General features: G+C 39.5%; 1 protein-coding gene across 2 annotated transcripts; it reads left to right on the forward strand.

The window, feature by feature from the left end:
* Positions 1–310: 310 nt before the first annotated feature.
* On the forward strand, positions 311–19,324 carry rap1aa (RAP1A, member of RAS oncogene family a). Of its 2 annotated transcripts, none has more exons than XM_085261228.1 (9): positions 311–408; positions 3,293–3,422; positions 5,713–5,800; positions 8,116–8,184; positions 8,302–8,358; positions 8,442–8,582; positions 11,605–11,748; positions 15,624–15,742; positions 18,585–19,324. In XM_085261228.1, exons 3-8 carry the CDS (start codon positions 5,744–5,746, stop codon positions 15,711–15,713), a joined length of 558 nt encoding a protein of 185 aa, XP_085117354.1. In that variant the 5' UTR covers positions 311–408; positions 3,293–3,422; positions 5,713–5,743; the 3' UTR covers positions 15,714–15,742; positions 18,585–19,324. The 2 variants fall into 2 exon arrangements, with proteins under 2 accessions (XP_085117354.1, XP_085117355.1); XM_085261229.1 differs by lacking the exon at positions 311–408 and adding an exon at positions 432–454.
* Positions 19,325–22,003: the final 2,679 nt, after the last annotated feature.

Raw genomic sequence — 22,003 nt, forward strand, 5'->3', positions numbered from 1 at the left:
TATTTTGTTGCAGACATGTAATGTAAGAATTAATTGGCCCTGGTCAAATGTGATCTAAACCATAAGTGAAGCCATATAGAATATGAATAGTTTGTTAGAGTTAAATGAAGAGGAAAACAACTTAAAGTGTTGTTTTCATCGAGTCCGAAGCAGAAGAGTTTAAGTCTGTACACAAGATTATATGATAAATGCCAAATTGTGTAATGTTATTTACCTTAAGCTTTATCCCACTTCTAGTATGTAACTGGAGCTTGTTTTCAAAGTGAAGAGGTTGTAATTGAACCGTAACCTGGATTGCAGTGATTGGCTGATCCTGGTCCAATCAAAACACGACGGTCTCTCTGCCCCCCCTCCCCCTACCCTTCCGTACATCCACAGCTTCAGTTAGCGCACACATAGCGGAACACGGTGAGTGCCCTCTGCAGCTCTATCTCAAAGTAAAACTGCTATTTTAGTGAGTAATTGTTAGGGCCGTGTCCTCATTGTTTTGATCATTAGTCTCTAAGCATTTGTTTGTCTCTGATGAGACACCAGAGTTACTTCTAGTTCCGCCGTAATTAAATAATAGTGGTGGTAAAATAGCTTAGCTTCGAAGCTAACTTAGATTGAGGTGCTAACAAGTAACTAATGAGTTATCGGTGCAAATGTGGTTTGCGGTTCAAGTCCTTTAACATCCGATTATATTTTTAAACATTTATCCTAACATGTTTAGTGGCATGTCTGTTTGCTAACTTGTGCGTAACCAGAGTCGTTAGCATCAGATGAAACAGAAAAAGCTATTTTTAAGAGTTCACTCTTGTGCTAACGGTCTAGCTAACTTATTAGCCCCGGTGTTTGCTAAACAGTTCTTTTACCCGTAGCGCAACTTAAAATAGAGTTTGTCAAACTGGAACTAATATTAAACCGTGAACTCGATGGAATTTCTTCCGCGGAACCGACATTACTTAACGCGGCGTTTGTCCCGCACAGCTTCGCCATGTCTTTTCCGGGCTAGGACGTTAGCTAGCTTTCACCGGAATGTGCTAGCAGAATGCTAACATTTGAGTTGTCGAAGTGTGACTACTTTTGGGGCATCTTAGACTCCCAGACTTGGCATTCGGCTCACATTTGTTTCGTGTTTAACTGGTGATACTTCTCTCTGTGACTGGTTGTTTTAATACGCTTGACAGGGAAGGTCTGCTGCGCTGAGAAACTAAAAGCCACACCCTTCCTTTCGAAACTAACTACGTTACAAAAGTTATCCCGAAAACAAGTTGTCATTTAATTGTCGAATGGAAGCCTTCTGTTTTAATGTATAAAGTTTTACTTTAAAGACTTCTTCAAAAACATGTTTTATTTATTTAGGGAAGTTAACTTAAGTATTTTTTTGTGCTTTTAAGTTGAAATCCCCCCTCCCTCTGGCTCTGACACATGATACTAGTATCTCTCAGGGTTGGAAACAGGGGTCTAAAAAATATTACTCTGTGTGATTAAATAGTTCAGAACAGCATATTTTACTGTCTGTTTGTTGATCAGCAACAGGTCCTGTAAACAGTGAGTAACTTTGCGTTTGTTATGTAACATGACAGCTGAGCTTAGCTTATTTAAATAGCCATAAAGAGTCGTCCATCAAGCTCTCCATGTGACTGCACAAACGCACCACAGTAGAGTTTTACAGTGCTTCTGATCACCTTCTTTTGTGTGACTGGTGTAATGTTTGCTCGGAATGAAATGGCTTTTTTCCCTATCAGGTGTTAAGAGTTTGTAATAAATCATATTTACCGGTAAGTTATTTTTTTGCTTGTTTGTTTTAACCGTAATTGAGTGAAAGGTTTCTACTCATTTAATGTTCCCTGTGATTTATTTATTTATTTTTTTTAGTTATTTTTAAAGAGCTCTAATAGGAACAATCATTTTTCAGTTCTATTAGCTGAAGTTTCTGCAGCGTAAAACAAATGAAGCAGCATTTCATTTATAATGACTGATAGATTAGCTGCCAGGTGACAGAAGAGCCCATCTACCCTCCATAATGTACAATGTGTGGCATAGAATGCACAGATGAAAGGGAATAACGCTCCAGGAGTGCATTTCTTATTGAAACTTGTGTCCACCACTGGGAAGGGGGGGGGGGAGCTTCCTGACTGACAGAGTTAAGTTGAAATTTTGAATTAACGTCTCGGATGTTTGAGTTTAGTGAGTTAAATTTTGACTTATGACTGTCCCGCCCCAAAAAAGTTGTTTTGTAGTAGCAGAACAGCTGGCCGGTAGAATTTGGCCTGTTTGAGTTTCCATAACTTCTTGGTTTCAACATGTCAAATCTTTGCAGGTTGATATACAAGCTATGATATACGCTGAATGATTTAGCCAACTGTAATTGGCTCCAGACCTGTTGGAAGTATCCTCCTCCTTTTTTCTCTCATTTGATGATGATTATGATCCATCAGTATAGCAGCCATATGCGCACATTAACTTCAAAGCATGTGGAAGTCCAGGCGTGAGCTTGTGCTGCGCCCATCCACACTTAGAAACTGTGACAGATTGAATTAGTTAATCTCGGAGTAATGAAATTATTTATATAATGCATCAATGAGGAAACTGGATAAAAATTGCCTTGAGTGGGTAGCTATTGCCAGTCACCTAGAATAGAATAGCTCTTTATTGTCATTGCACTTGTACAACGAAATTGTGGGTGCTCCACACTAACTGTGTCAAATTAAAATGTAAATAGGAATAACAGCAGGAATAAATAGCAAACAGGAGAAATATACAAAAATAAGAGAAAGACAAATTGGAGAACAAGTTGTAAAGTGCAACTTGTTCATTGTCAGTGCCTGAAATCATTGTCCCTCAGCACAAACTTAACAGATGCGCTGCTTCAGTGCTTAATGGGAGGAGATTCCTCACATTGGTGGGTTGTATCTTTGCTGGTGTAATAGGTTATTATTGCGTATCGGCATTTGTTAAAAGTCAAGCTAGCTGCCTGTTAGTAACTCTTATATAGGACTTTACAACAAGGTTGCGCGAGAGCATTTTACGAGTTGACGCCTGTGCTGGCAGTTCTCAAGCTGAATTTCTTTCAGTGCAAGAAACACTAAGCAATACAACCATAATTCAGCACCACTCTTTCCATTAGTGTCATTTTTGACAACGTTTGGTTAGTTTTCTTCTATATCTGTAGTTGGCATTCAAGAAAATTTGTTTGAAAGAAAACAAAAGTTGCTCCCAAAGTTGATGTGCAGTTATGTCAAATTGTAATTGTCATTCCTGCTGGATGATAATTGTTCAATTTAGAACTTTTTTCCTGTCTGAACAGTTTGGCGTGGCCTTGCTGGCACCTGAGCGACCCTTGGACCCTTCCTGTTGACATCCCTGTACCTGAGGATCTGCCAGCCCCTCCTCCCCAGATGTAGAGGGAGTTGTAATCTTCAGCAGCCGTGTACACAGTGAGTTGAGCAGTTTTGTTTGTTGTGTTTTATTCACAGAATGAAAATATGTCCATGTCCTAGTGTCTACTGAAGTCTGAACATGGTATATCATCTTGTAAGTAGTTAGCTTCTTCTTGCTCAGTTTTGGAAATTCTCTTTCATTTATGCCTGGACACTAACCTTTTTTACAACATCTGGGAAAACAGCCACACTGAGCATTTTATTGAAGAATAATTTAGACCTTTTTAACTCTCAGTGCCTCGCTGTGTGTTTGCCTTTGGACCTGGAAATGGCTAATGTGTCATTTTTAAAAATGGATTTTAAGGGTCTTTGTTCATTTGTAAATGGAGTTGAATATTTAGTTGTCAGTGCTGCTAGCATTCACAGGCACGTACTCTCATTACCAAAGCCAGCAAAAATTAATGAGTGGGATTAGCGAAGGTGGCCACAGCTCGCATGCTCGATAGGGCCACTGTTTGAATCCAGGCTCATATCTAATCACCGGAAGGCTTAGTTTTCTTATCTGATACCAAGGCTTTGAAGCAAGTTTTGCGACACCTACATAAATTTACATTTTAAACACGGTTTCATTTTCCGCAGCCTTCATTTTTATGCATCAACCAATGCATCAGGCACACGCTGGCGTCTCAACGTGCACACCTACCCTCCTCGCCACAATAATGATTTCAGTGCAGTGGTCATGCTCGCTCTGATCTCTGTTTTCTGTTTGGCGTACTCGAGTAGATGAGGGTCATTACAATGGCGCTTTGTAGAGGGCCTCGTGTGCCTGCCTCACACTGTGGGTTTCTGGTGATGCTTCATACGTCGTCATTAGAATTGCAAATGCTGTTCGAGTGTGACAGAGTGGTTTTTGTATTGTTTGGCTCAACATTTGACAAAGGTCCCACAGACCTAGCATAATTAGTAGATTCAAAGAGGCTCTCAAATGAGATTTTAGCCTGCATCACCCCCTCTTTGACATTTATACATCAAATGAACATTACATTTGCATTTCAGAATAACATTTAAAATACGCCTCTTTTTTAATACTACTTTGAAACTTTGTCATTGTTGTTACTGGTTGTTATTTCTGCACTTTCAAGTTAAAATGAAAATTCTTCAATCAGTCAACACTGAAAGCACACAGGAAGTTAGTCAGATCTACTGAAGTTTCCTCTTAAATAATCAAACAGGCAGTAGATGAAAACCCACAGCATTGACGAGTGTGATGATAAAATGAGAGGCAGTAATTTAACTTGGTATAATCTCACTTTACATTCAGTGAGGGGTTTCTGGAGAATAACGGGCAGATTTCAGTTAAAATGCCTGTCTTCATCCTAAACATTTTCATTCCTTTGACATCTCCTGTCTCCTCTGCCAATATTTTCTAGGTCACGCTTACAGAAATGTGTCAGGCTGATGGAGTTTAATGACGGGTCATTCTCTGTGGCCTTTCTCCTCTGTATTATAATGAGATGAAGTTATTTGTGGCTTACCTGCTGACTGCAGTGTCACTGTCAGAATCTGCCTCACAGTGTGCTTCAGATTAAAGTTTACATGTTTGTATTGCAGATGTAGTTCTTTCTTGAGTTTTACCTCCAGGAAAAATACTGGTTTGAATTCCTGGAGAGAGTAAGCCCATCTTTTTTTCAAACTTTTTTCTAATTCTTTTTTTGTGTAAAGAGGTGACGCCCGTATCATCATGAAGTCTCTTGATAGTGGGTGGGAAGTCGAGCAAAATTTTTTGGCAGACGAATGATTAGGTTTCAATCCTCTGTGGTCAACAGTGACTTCTCATTGTTGTGGATACTGACGGGGGTGTTCACACTGACATCAGTGTCTAGTCAGTAGATTCACTATTCAAAATGCATCAGTGCTTATCCTAAGAGCTTATTGCCCTCCAGGCACACTAAAAATGAAGACTCCAGTCAATCTCAGTTGTCAGGACTTCTTTTGCTTGTATGTCAGGCAGAGGCACTGCTGATAGCACATTTTGGCATCTGTTGTTTCATCAGACACTTTTCATGACAGCAGGTTCTGGTTTAGATCCAATGCTCTGCCACAGTAGGTTGTTTGGCTCCCAGCACCAGTGTTAGGGTCATTACTTATTACTTGTAGTCTTTTAAAAACCTTACCCGTTTGGCTGTCATTTAATTATTTAAAGGCTTCTTTCAGGGGAGATGAGAACATAAAGAAAACTAGTGCCAGAAAATGTTTTGCTTATTCAGAATAATCTCACACAGTTCAGTGAAAGTAACACATTGATTGTCTGTCTGATATTTAGCATCTGTCTTCTGTATTTTCACAGATTCTTGCGCTGTCCAGTGAAGTTGCCCACCATGCGCGAGTACAAGCTTGTGGTGCTGGGGTCGGGAGGCGTGGGAAAGTCTGCACTGGTGAGCGATGGCTGCTACTAAAGCTTGAAAGCCGAGGGTATTTTTTTAATGAGTTTATACAAGACTGTAAATGAATCCAATCCTAATTTTAATCACAGTTTTAGCGTCCATTAATCAATAATCGCTAAAATATTTATTATGTGCTCAGTTTCCCTTTCAGCACATCCTTTTCCTTTACTTTTGACACTGAGTAATGGGTCCATTATATTCGTCACATTGGTCATGTTGAGTGCAAATAGTGATGTCGCCACAGCTCCACGAGTAATTGCTGCAATACTCTGGGAGTGTACAATCGTACACATCATTTGCCACGGGACCCATGTTTGATTAGAAAAATTGAGAGACAGCCAAAATGACACCAAAGCGTGGCTCGATTCAGTGGCAGTGACATCACTTTTTGGTGTTCAAGGGCAAGAACGACAAGTGTAAAATGGGCCCCTTAAAGTCCTAAATTACTTCCCATTAGACAGAGGAAGGTTCATATTTATTTATACAGTTTATTATAGTTGGGTTGTATAGTAGTTATAAAGCATAGAGCTGAGTTATAATTAAGGTTAAAGGGCATTCGTTCTTCTTTTACAGACTTTAAAAATCCACTATATTTTCAAACTCTAGTACTGCTAAATAATTATGATTTTGCTGTTAATTAAAACAAACAGACAAAGAAAAAATGTGTGTGTGTATATAATATTACAACACACACAGTTGCAAAGTTTTTATTTCCACATAGCTGAAATTAATGTTTTCTTTTCTCAGTGAGGTTTACAGAGCTGTTGAGCTATTTATCTCAATAACAAGAGGTGTTTTTCATATTTTATAATTATGAGGATACTTTACATATTTAACTACCCCTTAAATTCACCAGCAACAGAACTTATAAAGAAAGCAAGCATGCATATATCCTTAAATGCAAAACTAATTCCTTGAACGGGTCTTACTGTTTTTTTCCTCAGTGTTTTATCATAGACTGTTACAGGAGCGGATGATCGCTTTAAGCATATCCAAAGTTTCAAGTAGTGAGGTGTGTGTGCGTAGACGTAATCCCTGTGATCCAAAAGCTCTTTTTCCTCCCACTCTTGAATCCGTAAGAATGAAAGCACAGAAGTTTCAGCCACCTGCTGTTCTGACTTTCCGTCTTACGAGGGGCAGCCAATAACTGTAAAGCCAGAGGAGCTAAAATGACAAGGCTCTGCGCACCGAGGCAGAGGAAATATAAATAAGAATTGCTTTGAACTGGAAGTCCTGTAAAGCTTTTTTGTAGAGTCCAAGGATTAAGCGCAACCGGTCACCTGTAAAAACTCAAAATCATCCTGAGATAAAATCCTGTAAAGCAGAAAAAAACCCTGAACATTAAGAGCTTTATAAGGTAGGATTTACTGTACATCTGTTGTTAGATTGAAAGTCTGACATGGGAACAGCAGTCGGTCTGTTACATCACTTAGCAGAAATCTTTAAACAGTTTTTAAACAGATTTTAAAGCAGGATTTAATTTACTCAGACATGCCAGATGACCAGAAATAACAGGGAAATGCGAAGATATCTCAGTAAGGTAACAGACCAGTGGTGTGTCATTCACACAGGCTTATTTCAAGCCACAAGAGACCCTGAAAATGTATGTTATACCTTTATGAAAATGGTTATAAAAGGAGTTATTAATTGAAAGCAGGGAGTTAATTTTACGTTTGGTGCTCCCTAAAACTGCTTTCGGTAGCGATCAAACGTCCATCTGTGCAAGAAAATCTCTCACCTCTTAACAAATTGGCATCCTGCTTTCAATGAAAATATCTACATAGGACTGTAGATCAATTCAAACTTTAAGAATATAAAAAACGTGAGCTACAATTATGTCTTATTATTTAAGGACTTGAAGTTGGATTAAATGTTTTTGTCAGATTGTCTTTGTAATAAGCTTGTTATGGCCACATCCATAAAACATTAAGGCTCAGCTGTGGCTAAGCATACAAAGAGAGTGCCACGCCCGAGATTTATTAGACTAAGTTCTTTTATTTAAACAAGAAATGAAATAAAGGCCTGAAGTACTGGCTAAAAGAGGGGGAGGATCTTGTACCATCATCCCTAAAGTAATAAAAATAAAGTAAACCCTGACAAATTAAAGCAAGGATCTTGGAATGCTGAAGACTGGCTTGTTCTGGGCCAGCTTCCTTTAAACAAGAGCAGAAGAATTCATCAACACTCCACCCAACACACCTAGAAAATAAGGGAGGGGGTGAGAAGAAGGAAAAAAAGAGGAGTGTAGTAGTTTCGGATTGGTAATGATGTCCTGTGTTATTTCCCTTTTCTTTTCTTCATTACAGACAGTCCAATTTGTGCAAGGCATTTTTGTGGAGAAGTATGACCCCACAATAGAAGACTCTTACAGAAAGGTATGACCTAACCTGCACACACATTCGTTGCTTCGCATGACTTTGTAAACATTTTCAAATAAAACAAGTCTTGTAAAAATGCACCTTTTTTTTGTTGTTGTTGTTGTTTTTTAACAGCAAGTCGAGGTCGATGGGCAGCAATGTATGCTTGAAATCCTGGACACAGCTGGAACTGTAAGTCAAACATGAGCAGGATGCAGGGGTGTTTCGAGGAAATTGTGGACCGGCTGCTGATGCCGTCTGTTATCGTTCTTTAGGAACAGTTCACGGCCATGAGGGACCTGTACATGAAGAATGGCCAGGGCTTTGCTTTGGTGTACTCCATTACAGCGCAGTCAACATTTAACGACCTGCAGGACCTCCGGGAGCAGATCCTGCGAGTAAAGGACACAGAGGATGTGAGTTTAACACACTTTCACACTTGTTTTGATTATAAAGCACTCTCATGTAAGAGGTCCCCATTAAAAATGTTTGTCCTCATTGTTCAATGAAAATTGCAAAACAAAACCTCCTAATTTTTTTCTTTAATTATTTGATACATCACAAGCAAAAAGGTTTTTAACTTTAAGGGTTCATAACTTTCTAGAACCCAAGCATCTCTTCTTTCCAATAAGTTTTTTTTTATAGAAGGCCAAGAAAAGCAACAAACCTTTAATGTCTACTTCAGCAATGACACGAATGATTAATTAACAGAAAAAGAAAGGGATCTACCAATTAATTGGCCAAACTTGCTTACAGCTGACAAGGCAAAAAAATAATTACTGATAAACGTAAATACTGTCCAAACAAATATTGAGCATGAATTTTTGGAGTTCATTAGTCAAATCATGCTTCAAATGTTGCTGAATGTTGATTAGCTTTATGCTGCATATAACATGGCAGATATACAAACTGTTGTTTGCAGAGTTTGGTCGGCCAGAGCTACGTTCTCTTCTATGCTGGCGTCCACATACCGATGCAGAATGTGATTACACCTGTATTTTGGTTGTTTGGTTATATTCCAGTTTATTTAGAAACAGCCGACATGCAACCACTTACCTCTTTTTATGTCACAGTACTGCAGAACAGCACCGGTTACCACAACTATCAGCTGTTTACTCTAACCCTCATTTCAACCAAGAACTTTCTTACTGTGAAGTGACAGCACTAACCACTCCAACACTGTGCAGCCTAGTAGCACAGTGTTGGAAATGAGTTAATGAGTTTCACACATTTGAATTGGCTAGTAGAAACACCATCAGTACACCTGTCCAATCAATTTGCTTAGCGTACGTTTTTTACTGCTCCCTGTGCCCGTGTGAGCTCTCTTTGGATACTCTGGTTTCCTCTTTTGTGCTTGTTAATGGTTAATTGGCATTTATATATGCAAGTGTGAATGGCTGTCACTCTGTAGTGGGGACCCAGTATATGTGCCACTGCTGACATCATTGCATAGCTGCATCCATTAATGCCCACCATTAAGGCCCGCTGTAGTATTCTCCTGAAGGATTGCCACTCAGACCGTACCTCCACATCAGTCCTGATGTAGGAGAAGGAGAAGTGAAAACTGAAAAGTCCTGTTTTTCCAAACTGTTGCGACATTTTCCTCTGTATAACATGTGAATCTCTGAGCTTCTGTACTGGTATAGCATTAAAATGGTGGTAAAAAGTGACATGATCATACACTGGTGTTTTCAACCCTTCGGCACAAGATGCCAGGTTAATAAAAAAAATCCAGCCTATGAAATGTTAACACTTTTTACTGTCAGTTGCTCGCCTGATATCTGCCCACTTACCTCTGTTCACTAATTACAGTAATTAATGCCCTCACTTTCTCTTTCTTTCCTCACACTGGCAGCAGTGTGTCTGAAGTCTACAGCAGCAAGAGTTGTAACTAGGCATACATTAAGAAGCTCTTATAGCTTTTGCAGATACAGCATGCACTATTGCAGGAGTGTGTTTGCTCTGTTAAACTCCCCCACAATAGATAGCTAAATGTCACATTCAGATGTCTTTGAAATATTCTATTGCGTAATTAAATTTAGGGATATGAATGAATACTGTAAAATGTTCAACACTAAAGTGATACGAAGTTAAAGTTTGTGTCATATACATGTATATATGTATATATTTATCAAGTTTTTTTAAAGTGGAAAACGGAAGTTAAATACTGAGTAAACAAAAAATATAATCACTGACCATGAGCCAGACTGTTGCAGATATTACTGTTAGCCCAAAATGTCATAATGCTTTAACAAAAGTAATTGGAGCTAAATTTACTCTTGATTCCTTTTCTATTATTCGCATAAAAATGCTGCTTTGAAAACAAGCAGTAGCATCCTTTGGGGTTTGAAATAGTTTATTTGGCTTAAAATGCTGGTGCATTTCTTTGACCTACAGACAGACTCCTTTTTAAACAACTTTATCATGTTTATTTATTTATATTTATTATATTATAAATCTTTATTATGTCTGTCTTGAACAAACAAATGAGTAGCAAGCACTGGATAGATCATTGACCAGCCCTTTCTACAGACATCATTGGTGCACATCTGCAGAGAGAGCAAAAATAAATCCATATGTGTGTCTATCTAGGACATGAATACAAGTCTCACCAAAAAATAGAAACAAGTGTAAAAGATCCTTTTTTTTTTCTTTCTTTTTTTTTAAGTTTGGTTGGTTGGTTTTTTTGGAAGGAACACCTGATGTCTGTTTTCACCGACCAGAGATGATATGTTGGCAGAGTATAATAAACATCTGAATGCTGTAATTCTGAGGCTCCTCCTCAGTCTGCAGAGGGAAAACTGGCAGCGTCTCACTGTGTAATCTGCCCTTGTCACCTCTCCTTCATTAAAGTCAGCACCGTGGGAGAAGAGGGCAGAGCGCAGGGAGGCAGGAACTTTGTGACGGGGTGGAAATGTCAGAGCTGCTGTTGGTTGCGATCTGCTGCCTTCTCCTCTCTCTAAATCAAGAGAGATGGAGCATGCTGAGTGTGTGCGCTCTTTATTTATTCATAGCAGGTTGCTCAGCTGGTCTGTGTGTCTTGGTTAAGGTCTCTTTTTGCTGCAACCTTCTGCTCCTCAGTATGCACATAAGCTTTCTAACCACTGTTTAGTCTTGTGATGAAATCTTTCAAACATGAATTTGGTCAACATTTTTGAGCATTTCTAATATATTCCTATATTTGTTGTCTTGTTTTCCATAATCATTTGGAGCCACCATTGTAATTAATAATGATGATAATGATCATGTGGATAGTTTTAATTAAAATCCACCCTCTGATCAGATTCCTGAAACTTGTGATAAACATGAAGAAGAAGGCATTTTTATGTATTTGTTTCTTTCATTGCTTTTGTGTCATTTTACATCTGCAAAAAAATAAAACTAAAGTTCCTCATTATTTTGTTTTTTGAACATGTCGCATGTCTACTAATCCATCAGGTTCCCATGATCCTGGTGGGAAACAAGTGTGACCTGGAGGATGAGCGTGTGGTCGGGAAGGAGCAGGGTCAGAACCTGGCCCGTCAGTGGAACAACTGTGCCTTTTTAGAGACTTCAGCTAAATCAAAGATCAACGTTAATGAGGTAAGTGCTAATACCACACGCTGCACGTATGGTCTCTCTTCATTATGCTTCTGCACCAGTGACTGCATGCCTTCATACGCCAATTATGTCAAAATGTCACAACTGTCTGATAGGACTGTAGCGATGACCTTTGACGTTTATGAAATGTCATATCTTAAAATTCACCATGAGATTATAATACTGTAAAAAAAAAAAAAATTCCCTACATAATTATCATGGCCAAAATAAATGATAAGTACAAAATGACAGTATAGAGGCAGGAGGTGGTTCACTGAATGAATTCATAAATAATAACATATAAACTTTCTGACAATAAATAACTGAGCAGTAATCAGCTGCCTTCCCAGTAAGTTTCTCGTCCTGGACTTGAGCTCCACCATCTTGAACTTTTCCCTACAACATTCTATAAAGGAGTGTCCACAGGAAGTGATTTGCTTGTTACGTACCGCTTTGTTGCTGACAGTCAGTCACTGTGGACATTCAAGTCTCAGGTTGCCTAGGTAACCCTCAGATGTATGTCTTGCCTTCTCATTTGTCAGTCAAAAGTATCCTTCACTCTAATTTGTAGTTGCATCAGTTGTGTGCCTTTAAGTTAATAAAGTTGAGCTCCGTGACCGCTCACTCAGTGTCATCACTCAGTGGTTATTTCACCCTGATTTTAAGTGCTCTTTAAGTGTTTGCCACGTTGCTGCTAGTTGCTTCCTGTGTGGATGCCTCTTTATGTCTAGAGTAGCAGCACCTGTTCTCTTCTTCCTGCTTAGAACAACCCCTTTAGTTTGCAGTTTGCAGATCTTCAGCGCAGAAGGATGACAACTGACAAGTTTCAGTTTGGATTCCAAGATATGGATTTGAAGAATGTCCAGCCACTAGATGAGGGATTCAGGACAGCAGCACCCTCATCACCCTGCCATTAAGAAACAGTTAAAAAAATAAAAACAGTACTGGAGCTAGCTGGCTAACAGTGAATGAACTGTCACAAATTAAACATCTATTAAATGCCTTTTATCTATCACTCTCACAGTCAGGTGGATGAACGAGGAAATCTGGCATTTAGTATCCTGAGCCACAGCTGTCCAAAACTGGTTGACCGCCTTCAGTCATTAAATCATATTTTATCTTATATGACTTTGAAATTCAAGGCACTTTGACATTGTGTTGCTGTCACGATTACGTCGACTGTCAAAATTGTCGACAACTAATTTAATAGTCGACGCGTTGTTCCCAAAAGGCGCAGGAATAAGTAGTAGGATTTAAGAGTGTAATAACGGACTGAAACAGAAGATGGCAGCACTGCATGTACAAGGATGCCAGCTGCCATTAAACCCCGAAGAAGAAGAAGCAGTGTCCGGTATCGTAGCTGTGTCCAAATTCAGGAACCACATCCTCCTCCTGCCCGCATTTGTAGGCCGATTACGTTACAGCGACACGACGAAGACTGTCCAAATTCGAAGACTCCGACAAATGCACCCTTCATTTCCCCGGCCCTGCTCAGGTTCCAACAATGGCAGCAGCTAGTTAGTTTTAAAATTACTCTTATTATTCTTTCTGGGTCACAAAATAAACGTTTAACATATTTTCAGGCGAGAATGTAGCTGTGTAAACCTCAAATATCTGCTCAGTTTATCAAGACACCACATATTTTCAAAAGCGCTCCGACGTTTTCGGAGACGTCTGTTACCCACCAGCTCGATAGCTAGCCGGGGGCAAGGCTCACTAGAGCCGTGAGAACACCGGACTCCCGGCAAATCGTTTTCAAACCCACCGCTGTCTTTCGCTACTCAGGTTAAACATGATATAGGAGTCACTTAGATAACTTAAAAATGTAATTGTTTGGCTTTTTTCAATTTTTTATTTGTTCTTGAGTAAATCGGTTTGGCTGAGATTAAAGTTATAGTTTTTACACAGCTGAATAAATGTCAGGCAGACAACTGATTATCAGAATGTGAGATGCTGGAGAATATACTCCGGTGTCCTGTTATATTTTAGATAGCAAGGAGTTTATTAAACTTCACTGAAACAATCTGCAAATTTCATTAAAATTTAATAAACTATCATCTTGTCTTTATTTTTAGTTAGCACATACCTTAAACACTTAAAGCTGTAAGCTAATGATAGTTATATAAGAGCAGATGCATGCTAGTGCAATAAGCTGTAGGTTTTACGTCCAGTGGATGCATGATCTGATTAGTCGACTAATCGCAAAAATAATCGGTGACTAGTCGACTAGTGTTGTGCACAGCTCAAATTGCCTTGCCGAGTAGGTAAACATTAACATTGCCATCACCAGCAGCTTTCCTTCCTCACAGGTTAACGTCGACAGAATGTGGTGATACGTCGCTCCAGTCAAGCGATTACATGCAGGTTTCTCGGGCATAGTCATAGCACTGCAGAACTGTGCTGGTTCACACGGTTGTCATCTATCTTTACTTTCTGCTTTGCTCGTTTACAACTTCCCATCATAAATAGGGAGATTGATAGGGGGTATTTTAAGCTACCCGATGTTGAACATTGATAAAATATGAATAGTTGGTTCAGCAGGCTAGTATTTCTGTTGTTCACCTGCAAAGGCAGCAAGGAAGGTTTAGTCCTTAAACGGGAAAAATAAGCAGACATTTACCAACTGAAGGTAAAAATCTTCATGCTTTTCAAGCTGTTTTATATCTGTATTACAATAAAATAATTACATATGCGAGCCAGCTGAACAGTTGCAACTTGGTGGGGACAGATTGCATAGTCAGATGGCCACTCTTGACATCACTAGTAAAGTCTGTCTTGGAAACACTGCAATAAATGTAAATACTATTACCAAAACTTAACAACACAACATTAAAATATCCTGAAAGACTTTACAGTTCATTTTATTTAAGTATGCAAATGGGGGAATATACTCGACTACACCAGCATTATAAATGATATACTGAGACAAATTATAGAGAAGTTAAAATGGAGCACCAGACCTCAGTGACTCAGCCAGGCCAGCCAAAAAGGGTACACACACCTGACAGATGAGGCACAGGTTAGTGGAGTAGCTAGCTTTAAACAGTTAACTAAAGGAGCAAACTAACTGCAGGAAGAGTGGAAAACAAATCAGAAATTAAAATTGACAGTTCACCAGTCTTCAGTCCTTTGCTCACCAGTGCAATACCAGCATAACCTGCACCTGTCTGCGTGACTGTTTTCTGCTGTTGCAGCTGCTTCTCTCACTTCCCACAACAAACTCAGCAAGTCAGAGTAATAGTCATCCTCGTCTTACTTTAGTCAGCCATTAAGTGTGTCAGTCAGCTCAGTGGGGGGCTCAAATCTGCTGTGGGTGTAGTGGCAAGTGGTGTCTTCACATCCTAAACCCAACACTTACCTGCAGTTCTACATGAATAAAACATGAATAATATGTTTACCAGACTTATTTCTTTGGAAGCATGAGAGGGAATCTGTGTTTAAATGTCTGGTTGACTAGTTGCACTCCTCGCTGTAACAATAGAGTAAAACTGGGCTTAAAAAATGTAAATATTGAGTTTTAGTTGATCAGCTGCAGATTTATACTAACACACCTGAGAGTTTCCCATAAATGCACACAACCTTATGATATTCTTAAAAGCATTCAGTGTTAACTTAGTGACTTTGTGTTTCTAGTTATCTTTTAAAAATAGATTTCTAATTGTATGATTTTCATTTTAAAGACAGAAGCTGCTCGACCGCTAGACCAGCAAATGAAACAAGAGAAACTGTGTTTGCTGTCTACCATTTCATGCGTTTTAGTGTTGTGCGTCAACAGGAATTTGTACTGATAACATCATTCCTGAGCTGTAGCTCTCTCCGTACATCCCATAATATACTGAAGCAAAGTGCTGAAACACATCAAATCTTCTCTGTTGTAGATTTTCTATGATCTGGTGCGACAGATCAACAGAAAAACGCCGATGGAAAAGAAGAAGACAAAAAAGAAGTCAAGTTGCACACTGCTCTAAATTGCCATCCCACGATAGCTCCAGGCCAGGTGAGTGGGTGTAAAAGCAAAATTTATTCCAGACATTTGCAAGGCTCCAGCTGTGTTCTGAGCTCTGGGTTATCACAGAACATTTAGAAACCTACAGCAATAATTATTATGATGATTTTTTTTGAGGGGGAGGATTGGTGTGTTGCAAATAACAAGATCTCTGTAGGTTTAATAGTGAATGTTTCATGTGGACTTTAATTAACCAGAGGCCTCTCAAGTCCTCTTTTTATGTCTTTTGTTACACCATCCTCCATTTTAATTGGATCAAAGAGGGTTTACAGTGTGCTTATATGAATTTTGGCAAATGTGGTGGCTCCACCTGCTGCTGCAGCAGCGCAACTGTAATGAAATCTAATTATAGAGAGCACTGTTGGAGCTTCTCTGGCCTTTTTGTTCCTACAACAAATTCACAGAAATTACCAGCTGTTTTTTTCCTTAATTACACCACTGTGTTATTGTCTGATGTTTGTTTTTCAATATAAATCTTTGGTTTGCAGTCTCCTTGCTTTGATATAAAAAAATCCGCCTCTGGAGATTTGAGGTTTGATTGAGATGCTGTCAAGTCAAGTATTTATTTATTGTCATTGTCAAAGAACAATGCTGTGGACATTGTTTTGCTCTAGCTTCTTAAATGATGCCTGCTGTGTTGCAAACACTGGTCATCAAGCAAAACAAGGCATTTCCACTGTAATGAAATGGGAGCAAACTGGACTCCTGGAAGTCTCACCAGTTCTGCTACTTTCTCTCCCATCTTGCAACAGCTTCTACAGTGTGCTGATGATATTCACCAAAAGCACTCCTCCCAAACTGAACCCAAACTGTCCTTTTGGTGCAACACTTCAACGTTTCAAATGTTTTTCTTCCTCTTTAAGGTTTTTGTGCATCTTTCGCAGCACCATTGCTGTTTACCTCCTAGTTTCCTGACAGCAATCATCTTATCATAGACATACGTCACACATGCTCAAGCTGGCGCAACTCAGGCAGCTAAGGCCTCACAGACACATTGGGAATGATGTTTATTGCACAATAGGACTGTAGATTTTCTCCTTATCACACTGGAAGTGTTTCAGATAGTGACTCAAAAGTTTGAGTCTTTCTTTTCCCCTACTACTATGATTTGCTTCTGAGGCAGTTATGACTTGTCCACACTTGTACTTGCCGTTCAGGAAATGTTTGTGAGTTGAGCATGCGACACTCTGAGTCAAATCAAGGCATGCTTTAGCCACTACATGCTGTTAATTCCCAGCTTCCTCACTGGGCTAAAATCCCAAAAGACAGTCTCTGAAGTGTGGCTCACAAACTCATGAACTAGGGAAATGTCATAATCCTCCCTGCCTGATGGATCTTTGTGAATGCAGAAAAACAGTTTATACTGTGATTGTTTTGTCTTACAAAGCAGCAAATAGGAAGCATAACGAAGTTGACATTTTTATGTTTCATGTGACATTTTTGGGAAGCTGCAACAAAAACATAAACTGGGATAAGCAGCACTCTGACATTTTGGTGCCACAGTAAATCTCTTTGTAAACTGGAAACAAAGGTTCACCAAGAGGACAGATGGTTTCTAGAGAGGTGGAGGCTGAACATTTATGAGTTGTTTCAAAGCGTCTCGCCTCAGCCGAAGAAAGTCAATATTTTGTATGGTTTCAATATAGCTGCTTCACTTCACTGATTCAGAGCAGCTGAAAAGTAAAAGTTTTCACTGCAACAAGAACATCCCTTATACGGACTGACTCCAAGTGCCAGTGACTATTGGACAGCTGAATTATGCTTTTATAGGAAAGTGATTTCATGAGTTAAATACACAAGGAGTTAGAGAATTAAGTAAAATGACAAGTACAAAAGAGGGGGGGGGACAGCACTACACTCAGCCAATGTCAGGTGTCAAAAAACGGGCAGAGTACCAAAGAACTGATGCTCCCAAAGTTTGAATTGCTGGCATGAGTGCAGATGGGATGGCCTTCTACAGGAAACGTGCTACAGTTCAAATGAAACATGAACAGCTGCAGCAGTGAGAACGCTTTGGTGAAAAGTCTTGCCTAATTTTCCCATCGGTTTTTGGATTCTGAAAAGGTAGAAGGGGAAAAACTGAACAGCCTATCCAGTTGGCTCCATGTGAGGTCTCTATCCTGCAACAGCCAAAAATTAAGCAAGTGAACATCTTGTGCCCTTGTGGATTCGCTGATGGTTTTCATTTTATAGTTTATATTTTAGAAAAGCAAAGGAAACACACTTATATATATGTATGTATGTGTGTGTGTGTGTGTCTATATGTAGTAGATATTTAGGTGTTTACATCCATGTTAACTGCCACAGTTGAGGTTCAGCAGAATTAAGAGGATAATGTGTTGACAAAATTAACATTCAGTTTATAAACTGCATGTTTTTACAGTTTAAAATGAAAAAGAATCCCTTGTAACAATCCTCCTAGCTGTTAGTAGTCACCACAGTGGGTCATCAGCCTCCATCCAGGGCTTGACCAATTTGGTGTGGAATTATTTTGATCTGCATATTTGATTCAGTATTTATTTCACATCAGTGCAGCCCTCCCCATTTATCCAGGACTCAAACTGGCACAAGGAATAAAGGCTTGCAGCCCACCTTGTAGCTGGGCTAGCTTCACAACTTATAAGAATTCAAGTCTTAAAAAATAACCCTGGTTGTTCATTTCCATCTTGATAATCATACAGGTTTTTCAAAGCCACAGGGGACTACTAAAGGTGGGCAAATGTCCTGCAGTGTCGAGACACAGTCTTGACTTTTTAAAATGTTTCAGGAACAAGTTGTCCACATCGTTTACATTGAATCTTCTGACTTTATTCTTTCTTTTTCTTGCTTTCAGAAACTTGTAATGATTAACTGTTTCCCAGTGGATCGTGCCAGCATTCCAAGTCCTCTCCGAAGCATTTTGAAAAAGGCTGACAGAGAAATTTCACCACTCGCAAAATGGCAGGAGACGGCACATACTCTCAAGAAACTCTTTCTTTCTGCTCTTTAATGGCAAAGATATCCACCTCTTCTTTTTTTACTGTCAGCCTGATGACAACTGTTTTGTTTTTGTCCTCTTCTCCAAGTTGTCTTTCTTTTTGGAAATATCAATATAAAAGAGGAGACCTTGGATTTATATCCATCTATGGGAACTAAAATGTTTTATTAAAAGTAACATCAGATATTTGACACATTGTGACAATGCGTTCGCAAAAGTATCCATGTGAAATGTTGGTCTTCTTGTACATTTCTGCACTAACAGTGTCAATGAAGATGCATCATTGTCCATAAATTACTCGCTCCTACTTACAAGGATGTGTATTGATGAAATAACATCTTTCCTAAGTGACTTTGTTTTATATCGAGAGCTGCAAGCCTTCCATATTTCCCATAATATATTCTACTTCCATTTTTGCATAATAAAGCTAAGGAAATTAGTATTTTATAGACTGATGGGGGAAATGGTGCGTTCTGATTTGTGTCTTGAGGCTGAAAATATATTGTACTAAACCAACTCTAATATCGCTTCTTGTGTTACCCTGTCACAGATGATTTTCCAGCTTTTATGAATGATTAAATTTTAGTACATTTTCATTAGTTTTGGTCTTGGTTTTTGTCCTTTTAGCATGTTTTTGGTGTTTAACAAAAAGATTGGGAGTGAAGTTTGGACACATCTGCGTATACTGCTGCCCTCTGGACCCAAATGAGCTGTGGAAAATTGATTATGAAATCGCTTTTTAAAATAATTGATTTGATCAAAGTCACATTATATGAACAAATATGTTTTATCCACAGCAGCATGAGTTGACAGTGCGTTTCGTTAAGTTCTGATTTTCTGGGTCACGAATAGAGCAGTGTGAAGATCGATATCTCCCAGAGAGCTAAAAGAGTAACTTGAGTGTTTCCTGTCAGCAGAAATGACGGCCTCAGACTGAGTCACCAGAGGAGGTCTGAGCTGAGAGGAAGCTGCAGAGAAAGAGGAACTCGTACAGAAAGACAGGGTATGAATTGAAGGCAGCAAAAAGCAGAATTGAGACTGATTAAGATGAGCAGACAGAACTCAGCTGCTCCACCTTGGGGTGGTGGCTTTAATAATTAAGTAACAAAAACAGTACATGACCACCATGATGCATTCACAGGCCAGTTCTTACGTACCCTTTGCAGCAGCTCGTTAACAAATATCTAATCAGCCAATCAGCAACCCAATCCACTTAGGCATGTAGACGTGAGCACATCCACATGTCTAAATGAATGCGGCATGGTTGTTGGTGCCAGATGCGCTGGGCCGAGTATTTCAAAAACTGCTGATCCAGTACTTTCCCACACAAACATCTCCAGTGTTTAAAGAGATGGTCTGAAAAACAATATCCAGTGAGCAGCAGTTCTCCAGGAGAAAATCCTAGAGGTCAAGCCTCTGAATCGTTTACATGTTCAATGGCAAACTTACACACTGTACACATGGTTTCTTGTGCAGGGAGACCGTGTGGGCACTGCAAGATTTCAATCCATTACAGAGTTGCCAGTGATGTGCTTGGTGACTATGGTCCCAACTGCCTCCAGATCATAAACAAGCTCCTAATTGCTCCAACAACTCTTACTGTCTTACCAAGGTTCTTGCTGATAGTCTTGTAGTCCACTTCAGCCCCGTGTAGGTCTACAGACTTGCTCTTTGGCCTTGGAGGTGGTGGAGAGGTTGAAATGGAAGAAATGTATTCTGTGGACAGGTGTGCTTTATACACATAAAAAGATAAGATCAGGAATATCTGTAATTGATTGATATTAATCTGTGTGGGCATACAGCCAACCTGTGGGAGCCAGAATTGTGGCTGGGCTGTAGGGGATCACATGCTTATTTCACTCAATGACATGCAAATTCATTTATAACTTTTGTGTCATGTGTTTTTCTGGAGTTTCGGTTGATTTTCTGTTTCTCTCCATAAAAATTAGAGACTGTTCATTTCTTGGTATGCGAGCAAACTTACAGTTGTTGCCAAAAGTTTTAAGAATGACACAAATATTTGTTTTCACAAAGTTTGCTGCTTCCAATTTCATGATAGCAATTTGCAAATACTCCAGAGTGTTATAAAGAGTGATCAGATGAATTGCGAAGTCCGTCTTTGCCTTGACAGTGAACTAAATCCCCAAACAACTGGCTGAGATCATTTCAATAATCTTGTCGTTAACTCAGGTGGAGATCATTATGTCATGCTGACTGGTTTAGAATACCAGACTGGAGGTGATGAAAGGAGGCTGATGTTTGAAATCATTGTTCTTCCTGTTAACCTTGGTTACCTGCAAAGAAACACAGCCATCATTGAATTGCATAAAAAAGGCTTCACGGGCAAGGATGGTTTTGCTACTAAGACTGCACCGAAATTGAAGTTCAGTTGAAATTGAAGTCCAACAAGCACCAGGACGGTCTCCTAAAGATGATTGGGCTGCGTGAGTGCCACCAGTGCCGACCTTGCTCAGGAAACGTAGCAGGCAGGTGTGAGTGCATCTGCATGCACAGTGAGACAAAGACTTTAGGAAGATGGCCTGGTGTCAAGAAGGGCCGCAAAGAAGCCACTCCTCGCAAATAAAATGTCAGGACAGATTGATATTCTGCAAAAAGTGCAGGAAGTGGACTGCTGAGGACTGGCGTAAAGTCATTTTATCTGATGAAGCCCCTTTCTGATTGTTTGGGGCATCTGGAAAAAGGATTATCTGGAGAGGAAAAGGTGAGCACCACCATCAGTCCTGTCTCATGCCAACAGTAAAGCATCCAGAGACCATTCATGTGTGGGGCTGCTTCTCGTCCAAGGGAGTTAGCTCACTCACAATTTGGCCAAAGAACACAGCCCTGAATAAAGAATGGAACCAAAACATCCTCTAACAGCAACATCTAACCATCCAAAAGCAGTTTGGTGAAGAACAATGCCTTATCCAGCATAATGGAGCACCGTGCCATAAGACCAAAGTGATAATTAAGTGGCTCGGGGAACAAAACATTCTGGCAAACTCAAAGCATTGATTATGAAAGAATGGGTTGCCATCGGTCAGGATTTGGCTCAGAAGTTGATTGAAAGCATGCCAGGGCAAACTGCAGAGGTCTTGGAAAAGAAGGGCCAACACTATAAATATTGACTCTTTGCATAAACATATCGATGAAAGCCTTTAAAACTTATATAGTGCTTGTAATTCTACTTCAAAACATTGCAGAAACAACTGACACAAAGATATAAAAACACTCAAGCAGCAAACTTTTTGAAAACCAATATTTGTGTCATTCTC

This window comes from Mchenga conophoros, linkage group LG20 (genome assembly GCF_057382185.1).
Source record: "Mchenga conophoros isolate Kocher_MC1m ecotype Shallow Benthic linkage group LG20, M_conophoros_male_GT1.1, whole genome shotgun sequence".
In the NCBI taxonomy this organism is placed as follows: Eukaryota; Metazoa; Chordata; class Actinopteri; order Cichliformes; family Cichlidae; genus Mchenga; species Mchenga conophoros.